Genomic DNA, 18,215 nt, shown 5'->3' on the forward strand with positions numbered 1-18,215 from the left:
TTAATGCATTTAAGTTACCTTTGAGACCGCCGCGGAAAAACCGGCTTGACACACGCCCGTCTTCCGCTGCCCGTGGCTCGCTGCAAATTGGAAAATTAAATTAATCGCAACACACAATACGTCTGAAATGGGGGTTTATGGCTTTGGGTTCTAGCCCTTTTGAGGCTTCCAAAAAGGGAAATGCACAGTCGACAAAGGCGTGTTGGCCAAGGTACGTCCATCATTGAAAGAAATTGTAAGCATTAGTATTACCTAACTGATAAAAACAAACACAATTTTGTATTTAGAGCTCGGACGAACTTTTGTAAAGCATTATATATAAAATGTTATATTTCAAAATTGTATAATTTATTATATTATATATTTAATTTGTTATTATAATTCAAAATTCAATTGCAATAAAACATGAATTTATTTAGTTTTATAAAATTAGTTTAAAAATAAACAATATTGATTGAGGTTCACACAAACAGTGCCAGCAATATTTTAGTTACTAAATAAGTATTTTTAAAGTAATTATTTATTACATTGATGACTGAACCTTGACGAATAATGGTCATTTGCCTTTCACGATCATAGAAATGTTCAAAGCTTTTTACAACCGATCGTTTTTTATTTCCTACTTATATTTTGACTAGTGACCGCTCGTAGCATCGCTCGGCGAAAATATAAATTCTCTTTATTCCCTATCCCGTAGGAATTTCAAAAATTCGGCTTTAGCCCTTGTCTACATTATAAAGGGAATTTCTGTGCAAAATTTCAGCTGTCTAGGTCTGGGCGATGATGGGTCAGCCAGTGAGTCAGTCACTTTTCTTTTTGTTTAAATATGTACCTACTAGCTGATGCCCGCGACTTTGTACGCGTGGATTTAGGTTTTTAAAAATCCTGTAGGAATACTTTGATTTTCCGGGATAAAAAGTACCTTATGTCAGTCTCCAGATCTAAACTATACACATGCAAAAAAGATCCGTTACTCCGTTGCGACGTGATTGAAGGACAAACCAAACCAACAAACCAATAAACCAACAAGCCCACAAACAAACACGCTTTCGCATTTATAATAGGTATGTGTATCAATATGGGTAGTGATTGATGATATTAAAAATATTTGCATTTCAAATTGTTAACGTCTATTAAAAATATTTAAATTATAATATATTTGGAAGTTTAATATATTGAGAACATGTACCTAAACAATGTTAGATAAATAAACCATTACTTACCTACAGTATAAAATAGGTTTAACAAGCATAATATTTGCGGTTAAATCTGTTATTATGTCTGTATGTCTCTTAATTACATTTTCTGAGTGTCTAGTCGTCTTAGGAGCGTATATGGCAACTTGTGGTAATGTAAATAAGGAAATAAGATAATTATGTAGAAGTGCGGCAGTTTCATTTAATTAGACGAGGCGTGTATGATACATAACAAGGCATAGGCATATTTAAATACAATATAATGATAAATACACAACATTGTACGCACATAAACATACCTGCAATACTATTTATACTTACCAAATTTATGAATGTAAATAGAACTGTTATTGATTTCAATGAAGAGAATTATATAGGAGATCGTTATAATACAAAGTGTAGGTACTTGTAGGTAGGTACCATGTATTTTCTAATGTATTATTACTACTTATACAATTAACATATTATTATAGGTAATGACTGCTATAATAAGATTTTACTTCATAAATGGATTAGGTAAATCTAATGTAAGTTATGTCAATTTTGTTGGTTGTCTTATTTAATTTTTATAATAACTCTGCCCAATATTACACAATTACATTACATCGAACTACTCAGATTGTGTTAAAATATTTTAAAATGAAGTTACTTTTTATGATGATTGTGTGATTAAAACACTTTTACAATGTGTATGCTAAAATGGTTCAGAAGATGGAGATATTGACGCTAAATTAGTTCGACACAAAATTTAAACTAAACTAAAATTAATTAACTAAAAGTAGTGCTAACTTCACGACGTTCTGAGAGAAGTTGAGAAGGATAACTTAACTTTTATGTTCTGTAAATTTAGTTACGTTTAAGTTTAGTGGTAATGCAATGGGCACCAATACCAAGTTAGCTGATCCCAATCTTCACAAGTGCATAACATCGAGGGACACCTTCTACTCTAGTACATACCTTCCTCCACTGTGTTGAACACTAAACAGAGTACAATATATATTTTCATATAAAACAATATATAATATAAATTACTATGATTTTAAACCTCAATCATTACTATTATTAATTTTGCGGGATAAAAGTTATTTCCGTACAAAATTTCGTTGAAACTGGCCAAACGATAAGCCTTGGAAGGCAACATACAGTTAGACACAATTTCGCATAGTTATAATAATTAATATTATGAACCTATGGATTTATAGAGAACCAATATTTAATATTTGAAATTTAATAGGTACCGAAATGTAGCATGAATAATTTAAAATATTGTAAGAGTATTGCTACGTGTTATACATAATATTGATACTAACCTAACCTGAAAATAATAATATTAAGAATATTAAATATTGACAATATTAAGTAAGAAATAATTTGTGACATTTAATAAAGAGCTGTCAGTGTGCAGTGCGCCTTATCATAAATCAAAGTGTCTCGCGTTCGGGCGGGCGTCACGCTAATTTTGACTCTCGTCCGCCATTACCGCAGGAAGTGACATGAACTTTGGCGCGCTTTTATCCGCACGGCGCACGCCATAAACACTTGCTGTCAAATAAATGAATTCAAAAACCGCTAATTAAAGTTACAAAAATAGAATTTTTAGGAATCGATAAAAAAGGTAGGAATACGTATTGAAGGACTTTTTGTGCTGAATATAATATTAATGTTTGAACTTATAAGATTGAATAATTGACTTGCATGGTATTTACTCAAAATATGCGTCTACGTTTAAGGAAGCGATCACAGTAAAAACTTAATATTATTATAAACTAAATATTACTATAAAGTATGTTTAAGAAAAACTTGACTTATGCGGTTTTTGAAATGACCGATTGAAAAGATGTAGATCTTTGACCTTCAACCTGCGCAGTGGGTAATTTATCGTATAGGTACGTCTATTAATCACGAATCGAAGTAATCGTGTAATAGTAGGCGTGAGCACTGTGGGTAGTGTGGGTCATCACGCAAATTTTCCCATTACCGGAGGAAATGACGAGGAATTTCGCACGCTTTTCCTTGCCTGTCATAAAATAATATTGTAGGTACTAAAAAGGTAGACAGGAGTTGGATAGGTAACATTCTGAGCTCAAGCTTTTATTGTGTCAGTACTTATGTAACTACTAACTACCCATACTAGATAGGTATTATAGAGACTAGAAAAGCAAGATATCAGAGAAACGCCGAAAAATGATTGGTTTATTATTAATTTTCATTAACCGACTTCAAAAAAAAGGAGGTTATCAATTCATCGGAATATTAGATTTTTTTTTAAATGTAAGTTTTCCCTTGCTTCGCCACAAAAGGCTCTGTATGTAAAAATATTGACTTTGGAAATAGCGCTGCCACAGTTTATTGTCGAATGTTTTCATTTGATTAAATCAAAAGTGGCATATTTTAATAAACTTTATAAAAAAATTATGTTATTTGCTTATTTCAAAACGAACTCTACACCACATTACCAAATTTTTTCATCCAATGAATATTCTAACATATTGATAAAGTTATGTAGGTATATTGTTTTGATGTCCGGTATTCGTCCAAACTCCCATAATATCGGCGTGTATCGCCGCGAGCGCTCGTCACGCTAATTTCGCTCTTGATCCGCCATCACCGGCGGAAATGGGATTATTTGCCACGCTTTTATCGCAACCTAAACTTACCATGTAAATCTACAATTATTTTGGTGATCTATCAACGACTCGACATAAACATCCTAGGACTATAAAAAGCTACAGGACTTTAACAGGACAAAAAACTACGCCGATCCGTCGCTGCTCCGTTGTGGCATGATTGGAGGACAAAACAACAAAGCAACAAACGCTTACTGAGATTTTTTGCTCTGTCATTATGGGGTTACGTAACAGAGAAAGCGCTATACTATTTTTTCTGTGGATATACCTAGTAGGTACTTATAGAATTAGGACACAAGCTTGAGGCTTAGCTGGAAAAATCTCATTTTGAAAAAAAAAACTCATTCATTTTGGACGCGTCTAATGTGTAAAGAACAGAAAAATATCTCAACTTACAATTTCGGCACGGCGAGAACTCGGTGACGTCCAGCGCGTCGGACGACTTGGCGACGAAGCACGCACCCACCGGGTCCCGCTGGTTCAGCTTCGCCGTGACGAACGACACGTATCGTGGGGCACATGCCTGGAAATAAACAATGTTTTGAGTTTACGGTACAAAATTGCAAAACTTGTAACTGTTTAAAAGATAGAAACAGGATTTTGACTAGTTGATGCAGATTTAGTTTTTTATATTTTGCGATATAAAAAGTAGCTTATGTCACTCTCCAGGTCTTTAACTATATCTATACAAAAAAATCACGTCAATCCGTTGCACCGTTGCGACGTGATTGAAGGACGAACCAACAAAACAATAAACTAACAAATAACACACTTTCGCATTTGTTGTAATATATGGATAGTGATTCAAACCTTTACTGCCTTGATGCCTATTTATTGAATCGTCAAAATAATTTAATGTGATGAAGAAGTTTCAAAACCAAAGTGTACCTAAACCTAAACATGAAAAATGGAAAAACCTAAGAATACGTACAATGTTACAGATGGCTTCAGTTTAGAAATAAAGCATAAATATAGATTACAGAAATAACGGAAGGCGACCATTCCGCCATTCCGTTTTACGGACGAATTAATATATTTCGTAGACGTATCCTTATTTCCTTAAACTCTACCAGATTTACAAACAAAGTTTAATGAACCCTTCCACGTAACACAAACTGTACAATGTTTCATAACATAAATGCAACTAATGTCAACGCAAATCGGAATTACGATCAACATCCTTCCCGAGCTACGTTCCCGCTATTCCCATATCGTCCGGTTAAGGCTCTGACAGATGAAAGCGAAAGCAACGTGTCTGAGCTCAGACACACTAGGGACAAAAAGTTTTGGTTGGGTGGACAAGAACTCTGCCGTACACACTAGCGCGACAAGACAGAAAGTTTTGAGCACGCGTCGCGAAGTCGTTTTGTCCTGTATCTGTTTTGTAATATAGGTATTTTGTAATTAATTTGTCAAATAAGTATGTGTATACCTATGCAAATACACCTTTATCTCTTGGTTACATTATAAAGGAAACCTATGTGCTATATTTCAGCTTTCTAGATACAAGGGTTGGGGTCGGGCATTGAAGAAATAGTCAATGAGCCAGAACTTTTCTTTTTTATTTGTATGGAAATGTCGGATTTATCCTTGGATGAATAATTACTGGATTTATCTCATATCACGTTAAACGTCATGTAAACATGAAAAGTAACGCTAGGGACTTTGCATTGATGTAAGCAAATTGTTTCAGTTCCTTGAAAAATACGAATTCGTTCAATGCGGCGTTTTCCGTGCGTTACCGTTACGCTGTATGTCTGTCCAGGCTTTTACAGTCAAGGTATACAGTACAGGAATAGACGCGTAAACATTGGGTATGAACTTGCTCTTCGACAGTTCATTTCGGTTGAAGACTGTAATGAGGTGGTGTAATCCCTAAAATAGGGTTGAGCAACGAATGATTCCTAGCTGCTTAAAAAATGGGATTCAACGACTCTTATTAATTAAAAGTTCAAGAGCGTTAGAGGTCCATGACGGACAAGGCGACGATTTTATAGGCATACAGGTGTATACCTTATAATGGTTATAGCAATTAAGGCTAGGTATTTTCTTGCCTAATTTGTAGGTATCTACCTACTTCAGAACAGAAAAATCTAGTCGCTGGCGCTGGTCTTATAAACAATCTTTCAATCACTGGTTCCCTGCTCAGCCGAAGAGTTAGAAGAACTCACAGCCCTACAAACCATTCTTTATTAAATGGAATAAAACAGACACATCTGCGCACGCGTCGCGCGTCGCGTCAAAGTTAATAACAAACAAACAAACTAATAACACTCGAGCTGTTATACAACGCAAAGCCATCTGCCGGATATTTACTTCTATGTGTTTATAATTTATATTATTGTGATTTATTTCAATAATTCCGAACAAACAGTCATTCGCAATGGGACATTGAGAACAAGGTTGTATTGTATTTGTATTTATTTATTTATTAAAGAAGAATATTTGCAGGTTACAACAAGTTTGGTGCATTCATAAACTTTAAATAAGTTTTTCCGTACACCAGTGCCGTCGACAGTCGATAGGTACCTACACGTAACATTAATTTATTGTTATACTCAATACTTAACAGCTAACTAACAATTACTTAATATAAACTAACAACATTAAGCTAAATGTGGGTTATTTTAAACTTACTATACATTAAAAAGTAAGGTCTATCCATTCTTTCAAGAACAGAGATATGCAACGTAATCCTGACCTTGGAGAATTTCCCGAAGATTTTATCCAAGTTAAGGGCGGCTTTCCGAAAACAATTTAAGTAAGGATAAGAATTAATCTTGTTTTATGAAACAGTGATTGATATATAAGCAATGCGATATTTTAAATCCTTCCTGACTCTCTTGCACTAATGACTGAACTCATGAATGCAGTTTTAGCAAGATAAGATAAAGTTGCAACCACCTATTCCCGAGCTCCAATCTAACACTTTGGGACCCCAACGTCTATCGTATTTTCGAACTATGTGCCCGCCCGTGGCCACTGCATCTTCGCAATCCGTTGAGTTATGTCAGTTACTCCAGTTCTCCTACGGATCTCCTCATTTGTGATTTGATCATGTACCTACTGCATTGGAAACAGCATGGCGTCGGAAGACCGAGTGGTCCAGGTAGGTGCTAGGACCTAGCACCTAGCAGCTAGGTGGACAGACGACATCAAACGATGATAATGATAATGATGATTGCTGAGCTTGGTAATACAGTAGCAGATCTTCGTGTTGATAAAATGTAAACAATCTGATAAAATACAAATCATTTTTCGATCTGTCCACAAGTTCAAAATCGCTCAGCGGGCTATGGAGCGGGCTATGTTGGGTATCTTCTCTGAGAGACAAAATCCGTAACGAGGAAATCTGTAGGTATGACATAGCTCTACGAATTAGCCAGCTGAAGAGACAGTGGGCAGGCCACTTCTGCCGCAGAACCGATGGCCGAGACCGCGTATCAGCAAGCGCAGTGTGGGACGACCTCCAACCCGCTGGACTGATGACCTTAAGAAGGTAGCGGGAAGTGGGTGGATGAGGAAGGCGGAGGATCGTGTGTGGTGGCGTGCTCTTGAGAAGGCCTATGTCCAGCAGTGGACGCAAACAGGCTGATTGATTGATTGATTGATTTCGATCTGTCCTACCGTTTGTTTACGGATACCCACCAATGTTATGGCAATAATGGTGAAAGTGGCGGCGTCCGTCTGTAATGGGCTGATCAGATCGTAAAGATCGACAAACAAACTGCCTTTATGGCTTTTACGATTCCTACGTTCAACTAACGCTGCAGTGTACGTATGGAACAATTTACGAGGTTACATAATATACCTATATATGTAGCAATTTATCTACCAATTCAATTATTTAATTGCTCCCGTATGCCAGAGAGTTCTCTATAATTTTCTCAAAGGGTGTGAACTGAGTCTGCCAATCTGTACTTGCCTAGCATGGTAGACTAAGGCTGAACCCCTCTCATTCTGAGAAGTTCTGATCATGGTGATGATGTTTGAATAAATTAACTTTCATCGATTCCTGTGGTCCGATATCATTGATTAGTGATTGTAAACAAAACACACTTGACTTGAACACATTCTACAATTTTTTAAAGTTAACCGTACACAAAAATGTATTCAAAGTGGTCTTAAAAATAAATTCAAAAGCCGGAATAAGAGAAAAAAGTTAAGGAACCGGATATTATGACTGAAACCTTACATATACCTACTCGTAGGTACTTGGGGGCAACAAACTTATTTCATGAATGAACAAAATATGAAACTTGACTCTTGAAAGAAAATAATATGCTAGTGATGAATCACTTCGCTTAATATTGGCCTAAAATATTTCTTTAAGCATCTTCAGATGCGCCGACAAGTCGTCTGTTGACACGTTCCAACATGTAAATAATAAAATACAGAATTATTATTATTGCTCCTTTAAACTAGCCATCCTATACGAGATGGCCATAGGGGAGGAAACGTCCCGCATACTCGCACAGCCCCCGCGCTAACCTGGTGCAGGCTAGAGTGGGTGACGTGTGGGTGTGCGGGGCGTCCTCCCTGCCTCATACCCCAATTGCTATCTCAACCTGTCGTGTACTGTAGGTAGGTGCTATAATACTTGTAAAAATGCAAAATATAACTTAAATCATGAATAAGACTTTACAACTCACTGGTTCTGAAAGTAGAACCCGGTAAGGAACGAAACAGGACTAAACATTACAACGGGACTAGATACAAGACTAGAAACAGGTCTAGATACAAGAGTAGAAACAGGAGTAGATACAAGAGTAGAAACAGGAATACGAATGGAGCGAAAATACACATCTAATTGGACATGTTTTGTCCAATTAATAATGTTAATTACATATGAAGGAACAGATGTATTGGACCACCTGTCAGCCAACTCACAAAATAATGTGCGAACAAGCAAATTGAAGCTGATATATTTTAATGTAGATAACGGGTACATACCACGATCATTTTTTGTTTTTATTTGTCTTGAATTATGTAAACCAAGACAGCATCGAACGACATCGAAAGTTAATTGTGACTTTTTTTTTTAATCTGTTATTTTGTAAGGGGCTTTTACAGATAATCTATATGCCAGCCCCATCGTTACAAACTAAATTAAACTCAAACTACATAATTAAACCTAAAACTATATCAATTTGAGAGAATCACTAACAAATTTATACACTTTCATTGCCGAAATGCTCGAAGGTTTGTTCAAAATACAGTTAAAAATACCAATATTCATAAAATTTAAATTTAGTTCACACGTTAGTGCTTCTCTAATAGTGACGTTGTGAGTGTATTTTGCCGGACAGCTCGTGAAGTTCCAGCGAAAAGACAAGAAAGAGGGTAGTTCGCTACTGCCCTTGTAAAAAGTTTACATGAATAAAAAAACATTCTATTCTATTCTATTCTTGACAGCTCGAACTTCATCTCTCGCAGCACCGCAGTCCCGTCGTGACCACGACCCGTGCAATTGCGTTAAAATATCGACAAATAAAAACATAAATTAATCGTGGTATGTACCTACCCGTTATCCACATTAAAATATGTCGTTAAACCATGAAATAAGCTTAAAATCATGAAGTTGGTATGTCTGTGGATGCTTTAAGAAAGGACATTGTCCACTACAAGGGCAATAACCGAAGTCTTTTCTTTACGAAATCAGCTGATTTGTGTCCGACTAAACGATTAGGCTGGAATTTGAGATGATTCACGGTGTTCGTCATAAACTGAGTCAGCAGTGCTCGAGTCTAACCGCTAATTCCATACGTAAATTGTTAAACCATTTCATGATTTCCATTGTATTGTCGTTGGTTTGGAAAATACAAAACCATTTTTTAAATAGGTATCATAAATACCATATCATTTTCTATTTTATTTATTACTATAGGATGCGCGCGACTTCGTCCGCGTTTTAAAATCCCGTGGGAACTTTTTGTATTTCCGGGATAAAAAGTATAAAAATTGGTTAAACTGTTGGGCCGTGAATAGCTAGCAGACAGACAGACACACTTTCGCATTTATAATATTAGTATGGACTAGATGATGCCCGCGACTTCGTCCGCGTGGATTTAGGGTTTTAACTCTTTAATTTTCCGGTATAAAAGTAGCCTATGTCCTTTACAAAGACTTTTTTAAAGCGAAGTCAACCCTTCCATAGCGTTTTACGAACTTATTTCTCGAGTATGTTGCGAAACATTTTTGCCATCGAAAAGCACTTAAATACATTTGCAATCCAGCTTCTTATAGGCTCAGAAGTCGGTAAATCACAACGAACGATACATTGCTCAAGCTAACTAATTGACACATGACCTAAATTCGATACGAGAATAGTACCTATATGTATGCCAGTTGCCTGGAATCTCGGGGAAACTGGGCTAATGTGTCGTTTTAGTTTAGGAGGCTGGGGATGTTGCGTAAACATTAAATTATAATAGATACTAAATGTAACCACGATAGCCAAGTGGTTAAGACGTCCGCTTCCTATTCGGGAGGTTGGGGGTTCGATCCCAGGTATCCATCTCTTGGGGTGCTAGCCAGGTAACCTCCCAGTGGGTCTGGCTGCTGCTGGTCACTTTTGGATGCATAGGGCATCCGAGGGGAAGAGCAGTATTCGGGCCGGTGCACCCCGTAACATGGCTAATAATCTCTCTTCGGGGATATTGTTAGCCATGGCTAATGGCCTGGCAGGGGGGAGGTTTCTCCGCGTGTCCCTCTGACTAGCAGAGGGCACAGTGGACGAAGCGAAAGATGGGACGAGGGCGTCGTGCGCGGAGTTTGCACTTGTCGCCTGTTGGGTCCCCGGGTCGGGAGGCGCACGCACATCGTCGGTGCGCCTCGGACGTGCGGTGTGGGGAGCTCGTGAGCGGGGTCGCCGGTGGAGGGTCCGCCTCGGCGGATGTCGCTGGCTGGGTCGCGGTGGTTTGCTTTGCTTCGGTGTTCCCGTGACCCAGTCGCCAGGCGACGCGCAGGAGCGCCGCTGGTTTTAGTGGGTATTCCGGTCGGCTCTCGGCTGGTGAGTCCCACATACCTTCCCTCCAGTTGGTTGGCTAGCTGGTTAGCTTCCAGGAGGGGGGGGGGGGGAGGTTATGTGTAAACGCAGCGTTAAAGCAACTTGTTTTAACGGTCAAGGTAAACATCGCGAGGAAACCTGCAAGCCTGAGAGTTCTCCGTAATGTTCTCAAAGGTGTGTGAAGTCTTCCAATCAAGCGTGACAGACTATGTCCACTCTGAGAGGAGACATGATCATGATGATGATGATGTTTGTGATCATTAAAAAGCTATTACAATAGAAAAGTATCATGATGTCATGTACAAACTACAAAGCACTACATCATCATCCAGTTGACCTATTTGACAGGCATCGTGCGACAATGGCCGCGTCTGTCGATGGCAGCTGTAAATCACAAACAATGCTGCCTTCACGCCTCGTGTCTAACTGGTGTTATTTGACCATCTCTCGCTGCTTGGATCCTGGTACTTCACAATGTTAACATGTTTATCATTTTTTACGATATTTGTTGTCTTGTCACTACTGTGTGTCAAAAAGCTTTGATAGCCTAGTGGTTATCCCCTGTCGATAGACAGAAGTCCATTAGGGATTTTTCTTCCTCCTAGACAAAAAAAAAGCCTAGTGGTTATGACGTCAGCCTCCTATAGAGGCTAGAGTAGTGGGGGTCAATCCCAGGCAAGCATCTCTAACTTTTCAGAGCTATGTGCCTTTTAAGCAGAGATTAGAGAGAGAGAGAGAGATGGCTTTAAGCAATTAAACATCCACCAGACCTTGCTGCTTGGATCAGTGACGATTTATATCCTAGCTTTATGTATTATGTATATATACGTACGTATGTGTATATGTGTATTCTTTGTTGTACCACAAAACACAAATTACAAAAACTTTACAAAAAATATATCTTAGAAAGCTTATGTAGGAATTCGCCATGAACTACCCTTAAAACTTTTTGAAATACCTTTTTGGCGCATAACACTATTATTATTTAACAACATCATTTTACGTTAATATCATTATGAAACTAGAACGAAGGTTGAGCCTCAATAGCTCAACGGGTAAAGGAGTGGACTGAAAACCGAATGGTCGACGGTTCAAACCCCGCCCGTTGCACTATTGTCGTACCTACTCCTAGCACAAGCTTGACGCTTAGTTGGAGAGGAAAGGGGAATATTAGTCATTTAACATGGCTTATATTCTTTAAAAAAAATAAAAAAAAACGGTGGACTCTCTTTAAATTATCTGACAGTGGCCAGCCATAGCACAACCTAGGTTCATAGCATGTACTTCAGAAACTTAAATTTTTCAAAATTTCCACATTTCTTCTCTAAAACTTGTGTGTTAGCCGCTTTTTAGAAAAAGGACGGCAGCCTTGCCTTACCTTACTAGCCATCCTTACCTTAGGCCTAATATCTTTGTAGTTAAAAGGTTTCCGCGCTACGCTAGGACATTATGGGCTATCAGTTTTAATGTCTCCTCTATAACCACGCCATTGTTACCGCCTAAACGTAAATCCAGTGTTGTAATCACCTTTACATAAAATTCCACTCGGAATATCATGTAAGAAAGCGGCGCGCACGTCTAATCGATTTTCGGTGTTGCCACTCCCAAATATAGTTTCGCTATGTTTAACCTTTAAATTTATTACAATAACTTAATGGACTTTCACGATTTTTAACATTTTTTAGGAGACAAAACGACTTGTTAAAAGTTAAGTGCTAATTTGATTAACAAATGCGTAAGTTGGGAAAGAATTAAAGATTCTATCATTAGAAAGCTTGAAAAATTTTTGGAATCGTTTTCATCTTTTTCATTACAAAATCGAATATTTTTATATCAACTTTGAACTTAGCTTTTTTAAAAGCAAATTCCGTCAATCAAAGAATCAAGAATTTAGGTTTTACATGCAACAATTAAACATTTGCATCCATCATGTTTCATGAAATCACTACCCCTATTATAAATGCGAAAGCGTGTTTGTTTGTTGGTTTATTGGTTTGTTGGTTTGTCCTTCAATCAAGTCGCTACGTTTTGACGTGATTTTTTGCATGGGTATAGTTTAAGACCTGGAAAGTTACTTAGGCTACTTTTTTATCCCGGAAAATCAGAGTTCCCACGGGACTTTTAAAAACCTAAGTCCACGCGAACAAAGTCGCGGGCATCAGCTAGTAATACCTATATATGATTTATTATTATTATTTTTATTTTTAACTTAAGTCCCCTAAGCAAAGAGGAATATTGAAGATTGGCAGACTTCACACACTTTTGAATAGATACAACTATGAAAAACTCTCAGGCATGCAGGTTTCCTCACGATTTGTATTATCTTTTCCTCCACCATTAAACCGAATGACAGTTAATGGTGCGTGCCTGGGATCGAACCCTGGACACCCTGCATGGAAGGCCAACATCTTGACCGGTAGGCTATCGCCGCTTTAGCAAATCTATGCGATACGATGTCCATATTCAAGTCCGTAGTGCCCGTAGTTCCTATCACCTCATTACATTACTATCTCAAGGCACATAGTACACAGTACAGCTACTCGCACTGACTACTGTTAATTTTCGAGAATCCCGCGTCACGCTATTTAGGGAGAGTGACTTGGGAGCAAAAACCCGCCCTCCACTCGCAGTTACTCGCTCCATAAGGCAAAGTACGGAGCTCTGAATGAGCGCAATCGTACAAGGAACGAGATTGTTGAAATAGGTTACGTTGTCTTGGTACCTCTAGGTTATAGGCAACCTAGTTGCAACATTGTTGGAATAAGCTTAATGTAGCTGATATGAAATATCAGGTCAGAACATGGTTATTAGAATACTTGATAAATTCTAAATTATTTAGATAAACTAGTGGCCAACAAACCGTAAACCTTGAAAATCGTACAAATCTATTAGGTAATCTTACTTTAAACGTCCTGAGAGTTTGGCGTATTTCTCCTATGTTTAGAAAAGTTAAGAAGGCTAAGCAAGGGTTGTCAAAGGAAATATCTAAGCTAACTTTTTTGCAACATATACATGCAACTGTTATTTCTAATCCGGTCACATATAGTACTAGCCAGGAAGATTTTCACGAAAGTGGATAGAAAATAGTTGCAGAAAATACAAAATTTACTTTAAGTTGTAATATTTAAAGCCTGTAAATCACCTAAAATTATGAGAGTTATTATCGCCCAGCTTCAAAAAAAATTAACAGCATTTGGACATGCAACGTTGGTCCGCAGATTCCAAAACACGATGCAATTAATCAAATTTTCTTCAGCCCGCCGGGAATGCGGCAAGAAATTAATACGGAAAAGTCATAAAATTAATTTAATGTAAAAGTCTTGTTAAGTAATCAGCTTAAATTGTCCGCTTCGGAGAAATGGAAATGCCAAGCACGCGCCATTTTGGCTGCATTAAGGAACGAGAGTCATATTTTGGACATGTTTTGCACAAAGGGCACGCGCGAGTTGCAAATTTTTTCGGCAAACTCTTAAAAGGATGGTACCGTTATTAAATTTTCTTTGTTCAATTGTACACACATGAGTAAAAAATTATTTACTCATGTGGCATAGCTATGCTCATACTCATTGTTGTGATGATTTTATAGCGATTTCATGTTGATGATCTCATTGGTTAAATGACTCGTGCATTTAATTTGGAGTTTAGCCGTACCTTTCTACGTTCTAATAAATCAATAATTAATTACTTAGGTGAGGTTAGATAATAAATACATTCGCAATTTTTTAGCAAAGAGCCAAACTTATAGCATGTTGATGTGACCAAGTATGTTGTGCACAATTTCTAAAAGAACTAAAATTACTACGGCCAAAAACCCTTCTCACTCTTAGAGGAGACCCGTGCGTCAGCCGGTGATGGGTTGATCATTATAATGATGTACAATAGGAATAGCCACAATAAATAATAATAAGAACCTGATAAATTCGTGAACGTGTTAGAATTACGAAAAAAATAGGTATACTTTAGTTGGATGTGTCCCCAAACGAATGTGTCCCCAAAAACACGCTTCCCTCTTTAATGGCTTTACTTACCGACTTAGCTTTTTATGATCTTTTTTGTCAACTGTTAGTTTTTGCATAAAAAGTACATTTACCTATTTCACGGCCAAATTTTTTGTTGAACCTCGCAATCTCTTGAAGACATCACATCACATTGACGCAAACCACAAAAGGAGACGTCCGTTAACGCCGCGTCCAGATTAGCACCATATGCGAATGTAACTGTGTGCTCTACTATACGAAAAGATCTCTACTATGGAGCCCACGGAGCCGTACAAAACCGTTGTAACTATTTGTTTGTTTGTTTATTTATGTGGGCTATACTTGAAAACTACTGAATGGCTTTTGACATGGAATAGAATCCTCTTTACGCACACAAGGGGTAAAATAAAATGGTCTAACAGAGGTTCCCAATTTTATTTGGCCATGGAACCCATACAAAGATCATACTTTTTTTGGCGGAACCCTAGCTGGCTATTTTGATGATGATAAATAATTATTATTATAAGTATTGCAAAACATTTATTGTGACAACGAAATACTATGACGTTAATTACCTCCGTGGCGCAGGGCGTCCACTGTTAGTCTTGTATTAAAAGTTGCATCCTAATTACCACCCTACTGGTTTTTAAAAACCGGCCAAGTGCGAGTCAGGCTCGTGCAATGAGGGTTCCGTACTACAGTCGTATTTTTTCGACATTTAGCACGATAATTCAAAAACTATGATGCATAAAAACCCACTTGATATAGTCACTCACTTCGAAAGTTGAAAATACTAATTATTAGTTCATGACCACAATTTAAATTTTTCTGTGTAATCTAACCCTAAACTCACGGTTTTCAGATTTTTCCCCAAATGTCAGCTATAAGATCTACCTACCTGCCAAATTTCATTATTCTAGGTCAACGGGAAGTACCCTGTAGGTTTCTTGACAGACAGACTTACAGACAGATAGACAGACAGACAGACAACAAAGTGATCCTATAAGGGTTCCGTTTTTCCTTTTGAGGTACGGAACCCTAAAAATCTGGTGGGAACTCTTTAATTTATGTCAATTTGCGGGATGCAATGCAAACTACCTTTGAGCCAAATTTCATATGAAACGGTTAAACAGACGGGCCTTTAAAGAACCCGTGGGAACTCTTCGATTTTCCGGGATAAAAGTAGCCTATGTCCTTCCGGCTTGCCCTGCTAACTCTGTACCAAATTTCACCAAAATCGGTTAAACTGTTGGGTCGTGAAAAGCTAGCAGACAGACAGACAGACACAGTTTCGCATTTATAATATGAAGCTGTGATAGCCTAGTGGTTAGGACGTCCGCCTTTTAATCGGAGGTTCTCAAAGGTGTGTGAAGTCTACCAATCCGCACATGGCAAGCGTGGTAGACTATGGCCAAACACCCTTCTCACTCTGAGAGGAGACCCGTGCTCTGTAGTGAGCCTAGTGAGAGTGAGTTCTGTATGGAAGTATGGATAAATGTGCTCAGTACCCGTAGTACAAGATTTTACGTCTCACCAAACGATACCAAATTCGAGAGTCGAAATATTTCCGCGTTACAGTAAAATGGACCTAAACAGTCTTGAATTGAAGTCAAATATTCAATGCCACTGATTTTAATTTCGCAATGTTTCCGCTTGGAGCGCTGGCTGTAGAAGTGTAGACAAACTTGAGCTTTAAAACAAGGCATTTAAGATCCAGTTTACTGTAACGCGGAAGTATTTCGACTCTCGAATTTGGTATCGTTTAGTGAGACGTAAAATCTTGTACTACGGGTACTGAACTGTGAGCAAAAGCTATAGTATAGAATAAAACTAGCTGTGTTTTACAGAAACCTGTGTTTTACAGAAACTACACATTTTACAGAATTTTGGATATAGATTGGATATTGATTGGATAACTGATTTATGCGAGTGCGTGTGTGCGTGTGTTAAGGTGTGTATGAGTGTGTGTTTGTGTGGGTGCGTGTGTGTGTATGTGTATTATTTGTTGTTTATATTAGCTAGTTTGTTTCAATCATATTATTTTAATCAGAAGATCCTCAGTTTCGTTATAATTTAGAGCATTGAGATATTTTATTATTTGCGTTTTCAGTTTATTACTTGTAAAATCTTTTAGCTATGTAGAGGTAAGTACGTATAGACTTTTTTCTAACACCGCAAGCACTTCTAATTGTGCAGGCAACACCGTTATCAATGAGGGTTAACAGGAAGGTCTGGAAAGGCGAACTTTCTACACCCAGTTTTTATGCCCTAAGGAGTGGTACCGTACAGGACAGTTACGGGTATGACAGAGTAGACTAAATATGGTAGGTTTTAAATAGTAACTGGGACATACATGCCCTTTAAAGGGTGGTTAGGTCGAATAGCGTGCAGTAGTAAACTTCGTGTTTTCTCAGATCCTATTTTGTATCTAGACTAGCTTATGCTCGTGACTTCGTCCGCGTGGACTACACAAATTTCAACCTGTATTTCACACCCTTGGAGGTTGAATTTTCAAAAATCCTTTCTTAGCGGATGCCTACGTCATAATAGATAGATCAGTCAGTCAGTCAGTCAAGTTTTCCTTTTATACATTTAGATATGTGTAGTCATCTCACTGGTGCATTGGTAAACGCTGGGATCTTAGGCATGTAAGTGAGAGGTTCTGGGTTCAATTCTCAGCAAGGAAAATGTAGGTATTTACTCAAGCAGGATAGAAGTCGTATCGACTTCTATCTTATCTTCTTTAGCTTCTAACTGCTAATTGGTTGCAGTTATGTACCGAAGACCATATACAGTACGCGGCCGAAAGTAATGTACACCGGCCTTTAGAATGATATTTCGGATTTGTAGAGCGTTGTCTCTGTCACTCATACCTATATAACATTTTGTCGGTCTCAACGACAGAGACAGTGCCCTACAAATTAGCTATCTCCATCTAAAGGTCGATGCCCATTACTTTCGGCCGCGTAGTATACTTTGCAGGGGGAGTGTGAACAATACTGCGATAGTCATTTGTCTAAACTCTAAAGGCAACACTAAATTAGGCCCGAACACCACAAAGGCCTGAAAGAATATACTGTGACAATGGTGTGGCGCATTTCCCAGCGACTACGAGCTACGACTGTTCAATGGCCACTGCCCATAGACGTTGAACAAAATAGAGCGGCCTTTGAATACAGTTAAGGCGAAGCTGACAAATTGTATGCGCCCTTGTTTTTAACTTTATGTGACGTTGTAATGGAGTGCGATGGGATTGCATTGGCTAAATAAGAATGGGTTGCATTGTATTTATTTAAGGCCAGACTGTCTACTTATTTGTGTATCTACGATATAAAGTTTAAAACAGAAATCTATATACCCTTACCAGTGTAAACGACTCTACTCTATAAACAGAAAGTATGACCTG

The 18,215-nt window shown here is 37.9% G+C and overlaps 1 protein-coding gene across 4 annotated transcripts in view; it reads right to left on the minus strand.

Annotated features, from left to right (window-relative positions):
- The window catches only part of if (integrin subunit alpha inflated), a 121,280-nt gene that overhangs the window by 34,120 nt on the left and 68,945 nt on the right, over nt 1-18,215 (minus strand). For 2 of the 4 annotated variants that reach the window (XM_069509700.1, XM_034984879.2), the window contains exons 4-6: nt 4,220-4,346; nt 2,154-2,174; nt 19-80 (exon numbers count right to left, since the gene is read on the minus strand). In XM_069509700.1, coding sequence (XP_069365801.1) covers nt 19-80; nt 2,154-2,174; nt 4,220-4,346 — 210 coding nt within the window. The remainder of the gene's footprint in view (nt 1-18; nt 81-2,153; nt 2,175-4,219; nt 4,347-18,215) is intronic. The other 2 variants (XM_034984884.2, XM_069509699.1) reach the window with 1 other exon arrangement.

This window comes from Maniola hyperantus, chromosome 3, assembly GCF_902806685.2.
Source record: "Maniola hyperantus chromosome 3, iAphHyp1.2, whole genome shotgun sequence".
NCBI lineage: Eukaryota > Metazoa > Arthropoda > Insecta > Lepidoptera > Nymphalidae > Maniola > Maniola hyperantus.